We start from the raw sequence: 8249 nt of genomic DNA on the forward strand, positions 1-8249 counted from the left end.
AGATAGAGTCTGGGTGAGAAGCGTTTAAGTTCAAACTTGTGAAGAAGAGTTTTTAAAGTATTGGAATGTGTCTTTGAATATTTATCTGTCGCATTTTAATTGTTGCTTGTGCAAAATTTAGGTCAGGATGATTTGATCAAGTAGAGCACGTTTCTGGAGGCTTTTCTGAACAGTTATGGCAGGCACTTTTAAATTTCTCTTTATGTGGTGCATTGTTGATGCACAACTCACTTAAGGCTTAGTGTGGCCCAGATAATATATATTAATGGTTTTAGTTCATTGTTAGTTAAACTGTGGCTGTGTAGTGGCCTGCTTGTGCTAATGTCACGGTTCTGTGCAGTATGTGGTGCACAGGAGGAATGTGGGGGAGACCAGGCTCAGAATAAAAATCAGCTGTGACCCACATAAGGACCAGATTTGGTTTATTTGCTTGTCTTACATGCAGCAATGCTAAGGCTTAAACATGAGATATAAATTAAAATCCACTCAAGAGACAATTCAAAAAAAATTAAATACATGAGATATAAATTAAAATCCACTCAAGTGATCCTTGCTAAATAATTAAACAAAATAACATCCAGAGATACAAACTATTCCACTTTTGTCAGAGTGTCATTTTGAATTGAAGATAACCTGTATTGTTTGTGAAGTAATTTGTAGGCTTGATAACTAACGTTAAGCACTTTTCAGTACATAGTTAAGAGTGTTTGTGTGCTTTGCATTGCATTTGTGAAAACAATATTCTACTTTAAAAAAACCAACCCTGAAAACATTTATTTTCTTAGCAGTTTTCACAACTGTAAACTTATAATAATGAGTGAGAATTTGAGCTGCGGGTCGGAATCCCCGGGAAACGTCATGTCCTTGAAAGAAAAATAAATAAATCATTAATATGTAATGCTTGTTTTGTGTGTTATTAGGCAGGGGTAGATAAATTAGAAACAATTAAATATCATTATGCTTTTTAGTTATACATGCATAAGTATTACAATTAATTAAATTAACATAAAATTGATCTAAATCAACTTTGTTTAGAAAAAGCTTAAAAGCACAAAGTGTAAATAACAGACTGGCTTTTCAGAGACGACGACAACCAAAACAGTTGTGTTTATATTTCAGTTTACATTTCTCTGTGAGTCACTTTATATACTGTATTCATAAAGAATTATTATTGTACATCTATGAGATATGAATGTACGAATATTAGTACTGGTAATAAAGCACATCAAAGTGAAACTGAAAGTGTGTGTGTGTCGGTATGTATGCAGCTAAATTAAAAATGTAGGAAACCAGAAAAATCCTGTACTTACAACTCAAATGACAGATGATTGCGAAAAAATGTCCCATTTAACCTTGAATTAAGCATATATTTTTTTTTTAAATATATATATTGTGTAGTGTTTTTTGGTAGAAAACAACAGAAGTCAATGGAAAGTCCCACTGAATATTTTATATCACGTGTGTGTTTGTGTTTGAGCAGGAAGCTGCTGCGCTGAAGTGAAGCAGTTTCTCTTTGCATTCTGTTGTGATCAGAGAGATATGTTTAGAGATATGAGATAGGTATGTCAGAGAGTGTTTATAATAAATAAACCGAAAGAGCCGATATGAGAAGAGAGACGAGGAGCTGACGGCCAGCACTGAGACTGAGACTGAAGTAAGACATGAACCTGTCTGTAGACACTCACAGGAGCCGCCCTGTGCTGTTATATGATCTGTGTGTGTGTGTGTGTGTGTGTGTGTGTGTGTGTGTGTGTGAGAGAGAGTGTGTGTGTGTACTGGTTTATATGGTTTATGAGGACACAAATGTGTATAATGACATGGGTACTACAACGTTAACATGGTTTATGAGAACACTTCCTGTTTCCCCGTAAAACAAAAGGCTTAATAAACAAACAAAACAGTGTGTTACGAAATGCAAAAATCGGCAGAAGTTTTCTGTAGGTGGTAGGTTTAGGTTTAGGGCGATAGAAACTACAGTTTGTACAGTATAAAAAACATTACATCTATGGACAGTCCTCGTAAACCACAAATACAGTTATGTGCGTGTTCTTGTTTATGTTACACTGAACGGATCAAATGTCCCCACAAGGATAATAAAACCTGACATTTTTAACATTGTGGGGACTGGCCTGTGATCCCCACGAGGGAAAAAAAAAGATTACAAATAGTAAATGATGTTTAGCTGAAAGTGTAAGAATGCAAACACGTTTTCTGTGAGGGGGGTAGGTTTAGGATTAGGGATGGGTTAAGGGATAGAAAATATTGTAAAAGTAATAGAAGTCTATGGAAAGTTCCCACAATTCACAGAAACAAACTGTGTGTCTTGTGTGTGTGTGTCTGTGTGACCGTGTGTGTGTGTCTCTGTGTGAGTGTGTGTGTGTGTGTGTGTCTGTGTGTGTGTGTGTGTGTGTGTGTGTGTGTGTGTGTGTGTGTGTGTGTGTGTGTGTGTGTGTGTGTGTGTGTGTGTGTGTGTGTGTGTGTGTATGTGTGTGTGTGTGTGTGTGTGTGTGTGTGTGTGTCATGTGTCTGTGTGTGTCTGTGTTTTTCTTTGAATTTGAATTAGTGTGTGTGTGTGTCTGTCTGTGTCTGTGTGTGTGTGTCTGTGTGTGTCTGTGTCTGTGTGTGTACGTGTGTGTGTGTGTGTGTGTGTGTGTGTGTTGTGTACGTGTGTGTGTGTGTGTGTGTGTGTGTGTGTGTGTGTGTGTGTGTGTGTGTGTGTGTGTGTGTGTGTGTGTGTGTGTGTGTGTGTGTCTGAATATTTTTCAGTGTGTGTCTGTGCGTGTGTGTGTGTGTGTGTCTGTGTGTGTGCGTGTGTGTGTGTGTGTGTGTCTGTGTGTGTCTGTGTGTGTGTGTGTGAGTGTGTGTGTATGTGTGTCTGTGTGTTTGTCTGTGTGTCTGTGTGTGTGTGTATGTGTGTCTGTGTGTGTGTCTGTGTCTGTGTGTCTGTGTGTGTGTCTGTGTCTGTGTGTGTGTGTGTGTGTCTGTGTGTGTGTGTGTGTGTGTGTGTGTGTGTGTTGGCAGAGTGAGATGGAGGTGCGGATCCCAGTGGAGCCGGAGCTCAGTAACTCTGAGTCTGAGGAAGGGTCAGGTCTGTCTGAGTCTGAGTTCACCTGTCACTGCTGCTACCAGGTTCTGGTGGACCCCACCACGCTCACCTGTGGACACAGCTTCTGCAGACACTGTCTGGCCAACTGGTGGGCCTCCGCTCTGCCCAGGGTCCGCAGAGACTGCCCAGAATGCCGAGCGGTGTGGACCGGCTTCCAAAAACAACATCCTGCTCCGGTGAGAGACGAGCGAGTCATGATCCGGTTCCGTTCACACACGCTGCAGTCAGAGACAGGAGTCAAACCAGATTACACACAGTGACACACAAACCATTAAAATTTATAATAGTTGTCATAGTTACTATTATTATTATAGTTAGTATATATATATATAGTATTAGTATTATTATTATATATATATAATATTAGGGCTGCCCTCGACTAAAGATTTTTCTGGTCACCTATAGTCGACTAATCACACACAAATAAACAATTTAAATCATTATAATGAGCCTTTAATTGCCTACATAGCCTAATAAGTGCTCACGCACACACATAAAGCTTGCCACAGCACACCGGCAGAAGTAATAATAATGAATGTGTCAGTGAAAAACAGTAAGGAGACTGCATTAACATTTTAATAATTTGATAAACTAGTGCTTTCTTTGTTTACAGTTTAAGAGATGAACACAGTGACACTGACTCGTCATCTCCGCAGTAGCTATGCGCCTGTATGTGTGTTTCATACAGATTACATAATCTGAGAAAGATCTGTTTTCCTTTGGAATTGGTTCATTTGAAAGTTTTAGTCTCTATAGATATATTTTTGATGTCTGTAAGGTAAAGATATACGCGGTGTTTTTCTCGCTCAAGTTCACAGAGACCGAGACGGCAGAAAGCGCATCCTGATCGCTTTCATTATTTTACAAAAGCGCAATGTTTTGTTGTTATTGTGAGTTCACACAAAGAAACGTAGTCTTTACAGATGTGAAAGATGTATTACTCTTATCTGTACGACCAAAAATGAGGTGTATTTTAAGAGCAAGTGAACACATCTGTCCTGCAGTGAGCTACAGTTCAGCACAAACACTATAGCACACGTTTCCCTGGGCTAACATCAGATTGAGCTGCCATGTAAAGTTGCTGATACTTACATATTTCAGATGATAAGCCATATCTGAGGTTGACGAATGATAGGTGAGTGTTCAGATGTCCTGCCTGATGTACTGTATTACCACATAGACCAGCCGCTAACGATCTGTTATTACTCACAGACTGCGTGACTTCACCTGTGGATTTTTATTTTTTTCTGTGACTTAACGACTAATAAACTTTTGGTCGACCAAGCTTCTTCTGGTCAACTAACAGTTAGTCCACTATTAGGGGGCAGCCCTAGTTACTATTTAGATATAATTATCATTGTAGTTCTCATTATGGTTATCATGGTTACAGCTCTAGAGTGGTGTGAACAGGCCTAAATTCAGATTGTGACACCCGTCCAAATAGTTAACGATGTAGTTTATTGTTAAGTTTGGTCCTGGTCACTGTATGATGTTCATTTTCTCAGTCAGACGCACAATGAAGCAGCCTCTGTGTGTGTGTGTGTGTGTGTGTGTGTGTGTGTGTGTGTGTCAGGGATGCGGTGGAGAAGCTGTTTCCCGCTGAAGTGAGACGACGGAAGCAGGCCATCCTGAGCGATCCGCAGTTCTGTCGTGTTCTCCAGATGTTCCAGCAGCAGGGGAAGAGGCAGGCCCCTCGCGCAGCTCCGCCACAGAACCCACCACAGTTTAATATACTGAACCAACCACTGTTTAATATGTTGAATCAGCCACAGTTTGATATGTTGAATGCTCCGGAGTTGAACATCAGAGAGTTTTGCTCTGGAATGAGTATAGTGCTGTGCTGCATGGCTGTGAGTGACACACACACACACACACACACACACTGAGGATGAGTTGTTGCACTGCATCATCACTGTGTGTGTGTGTGTGTGTGTGTAGATGGTGGTGTTAATGTGGCGTGTGTTCAGTACGGACTCCAGTCACGAGGTGCTGCTCAGTAAACCTCTCAGCAGGTGGAACGCTGATGATGTCACTCTGTGGGTGGAGCATCTGAGCGTCTGGACCAATCAGTATAAAGAAACCTTCCTCAGGGAACAGATCAACACAATACAGTCACTGACCTCTGGAATTAGAAGCATTCAGTCCTGGTGCTGGAGCCCCACAGCTCTGCTCAGTCCTCTCATCAGATCACAGTGAGACTCCAGAACCAGGACTGAGAGCCAGGAGGGTCTGACAAAGGGTGAACGTGTGTATCACTCTTTCTGCAGTGTTTCTCACAGCAAGTGTCATGGCGGACGCTCAAATCCACTATGATTAAATAATACAGTTTCTGTGTCACAGACTTTTTTTGGTGATTGAATTGCTTAGCAACTTTTTTAGATGGCGGCAAGAGACCATGTCAGTCCAAATCCATAAGACTTTTGTTCATTTTGGAACACAAATATATATATATATATATAGAGGGAGAGAGAGAGCATTTAGGTCCTTGACATCAAGAAGTTTGAGAAGCCGTTCTAGAGTGCTGTCACACACGTATCACCCTGAGATGTGTAATCTATGTGTGTGTGTGTGTGTGTGTGTGTGTGTCAGGTTACTGTTCTCTCTCAGTGATGACGATCTGTCTTCGGCTCCGTTCAACATCAGGAACGAGCACAGACAGATCATCCTGGAGGAGCTGCACAGACTCAGACAGCGCCGGGTCTCACTCAACCTCTGGCAGTACAAGGTTCTTTTTTTTTTTTTTTTTTAATTTTAATGTGAGTGTGAGTGTGAGTGTGTGCGCTTTTAAAAGTTCACTCAAGTGCACTCATCAGGGATGGTCAGATTGTTGAGCATCATCTCTCTCTCTCTCTGTGTGTGTGTTCAGGATCTGAATTTAGGGAAGACTCTGTTTCTGCTGTTGAGTTTGCGCAGATTTCCTCGTCTGACGCTGCTCTGTCTGTTCCTGTTTGATTATGAAGACACGTTCCTGCCCTTCATTCACACCAGCTGCCCTGCACAAAGCACCCAGGACAGCCTGCTGGACACACCGCTGGTGCGTCTCTGCCTTCCCTCTCCACCACATCTACAGACGACTGACGCGTGTCACAGGCCTTTCAGATCGTTCCTAAAGCAGCTCCTATCACTATCAGTGTTTGGAGGAAGAAAATTAGCAATTCTCACCTCGCTCTCACAGTTTTGATTAGAATACAATCCAGCCGCAAAAGTTATTTAACTTTTAACAAGAAATATTTCAGTGCACCCAAAGCTGAAAATTTGCCGTATGCATACAGCCTCCATACAGTACATGAGTGACTGCAGGTCTGTCATCTGTCAGTTGTTGGAGATAACAAAAAGGTGGTTTCCTATATTTTTTTTAATCACAACTCTCTCTTGTTTTCTGCATCTGCTGCATCAGGATTGGCCGGGCTGGAGTCAGTGGGCGGAGTTCCTGCTGATGTACTTCCTGCTGCCCTATCAGCTGCTGTCTGCGTTCGCCTGGCACTGGATTATGCGCGCTCATTACTGGACGGCCCGCGTGGTCATGCTACACGCTGTGCTACTGACCACGCTGGATGTGCACTTCTTCTGGACGCTGTTGAAGAGAGGACAGATGAGGTACACACACAAGACAGTTCTTAATTACTGTAAGCAGTTATAATAGCACAGTTCTTGAGAGCTGCTAGACCTGCTGTGTGTGATTTCTCTCGGCTGATGTGATTGCAGGACGCTCCCTCAGCGTGTTTGGCAGGAGGTGTTAAGAGTGATAATGGAGGAGTCTCTGTTTGTGCTGCTGTGGTCTATGATTCCTCTGTTCTTCTGTAACTGTCTGTTCTACTACAATCTGTTCATCTGCCCCTTCAACACTGCAGCGCTGGTCAAACGAACACTGCTGCAGACAGACACACAGCAGCAGAGGATCTGACACACTCACACACACACACTCACACACACACACACACACACACACACACACACACGCACACACGCACACGCACACACGCACACTCACACACACGCACACACCAAAAAAACAAAAAACACACACACACACGCACGCACGCACGCACGCACGCACGCACGCACACACACACACACACACACACACACACACACACACACACACACACACACACCGCTCTTATTCACTGATCTCTTCAGTCACCTGTTTGGTGTTTGTTTCATGCTATTTAAGAGAAATTCAGACAATTCTATGCAGTTTAAATCAGTAATGCGGTATTTATTTTTATATTATGATTTACATGAATGTTATAATCTGGGGCAAAAGGGACAAACATTTTTGAATAAAAAAGAGAAAGTTCTGGTGTTGTTGAGTGATGTTAATATTAGATAAGAAGCTGATGATCACTTGGCAGGTTATCAATTCTGTATAATAGAAAAATAATGATAATAAAACACCAACAACCTTACAAGAAAACAGATTAAAACAGAGCTTTACATATTCATTTAAAGCTTATTATAGTTACTTGCATTAAAAGATTAAATTAAATTAAATTAAATTAAATTCATGCATTTTGCAGACGCTTTTATCCAATGCGACTTACAGTGCATTCAGGCTATCAATTTTTACCTATCATGTGTTCCCGGGGAATCGAACATGATGAATAGATCGAAAAGATGAATAGCTATTGTCAAAATATACTTCCTCCAGTGTAATGCATTAACCTTTAGTCAGCCTAGAGCTTCAATACTATTAGATTTAAGTTACCGAATCTCAAGGAAGTACAACCTCTGCTGGGCCTTTTTAACCATGGAGTCAATGTGAATGTCCCACTTCAGGTCCTGAGAGATTGTGGTGCCCAGGAACCTGAATGACTCCACTGCAGTCACAGTGCTGTTCATGATGGTGAGTGGGGGGAGAGCAGGGGGGTTTCTCCTGAAATCCCACGATCATCTCCACTGTTTTGAGCGTGTTAAGCTCCAGGTTGTTGAGAGTGCACCAGACAGCCAGCTCTTTAACCTCCTGTCTGTAAGCAGACTCGTCACCGTCCTGAATGAGGCCGATGAGTGTGGTGTCTGTAAACTTCAGGAGCTTGACAGAGGGGTCTTTAGATGTGCAATCATTAGTGTACAGGGAGAAGAGCAGTGGAGAGAGAACGCAGCCCTGAGGAGCTCCAGTGCTGATTGTACGGGTGCTGGATGT

General features: G+C 42.1%; 1 protein-coding gene and 1 long non-coding RNA gene across 3 annotated transcripts in view; both read left to right on the plus strand.

The window, feature by feature from the left end:
* LOC122134190 (bifunctional apoptosis regulator-like) overlaps positions 1-7085 on the plus strand; it is a 13474-nt gene extending 6389 nt beyond the window's left edge. The window contains exons 5-8 of one of the 2 annotated variants that reach the window (XM_042717521.1): positions 5696-5831; positions 5973-6140; positions 6504-6703; positions 6812-7085. In XM_042717521.1, the coding sequence (XP_042573455.1) occupies positions 5696-5831; positions 5973-6140; positions 6504-6703; positions 6812-7010 (703 nt within the window). In that variant the 3' untranslated portion in view covers positions 7011-7085. The remainder of the gene's footprint in view (positions 1-5695; positions 5832-5972; positions 6141-6503; positions 6704-6811) is intronic. The other variant, XM_042717520.1, reaches the window with a different exon arrangement.
* LOC122136027 lies at positions 3263-5203 on the plus strand. Its single transcript, XR_006153879.1, has 3 exons — positions 3263-3282; positions 4680-4956; positions 5045-5203. It is a non-coding gene; the product is annotated as an uncharacterized LOC122136027 (long non-coding RNA).
* Positions 7086-8249: the final 1164 nt, after the last annotated feature.

This window comes from Cyprinus carpio, chromosome B1, assembly GCF_018340385.1.
Source record: "Cyprinus carpio isolate SPL01 chromosome B1, ASM1834038v1, whole genome shotgun sequence".
NCBI lineage: Eukaryota > Metazoa > Chordata > Actinopteri > Cypriniformes > Cyprinidae > Cyprinus > Cyprinus carpio.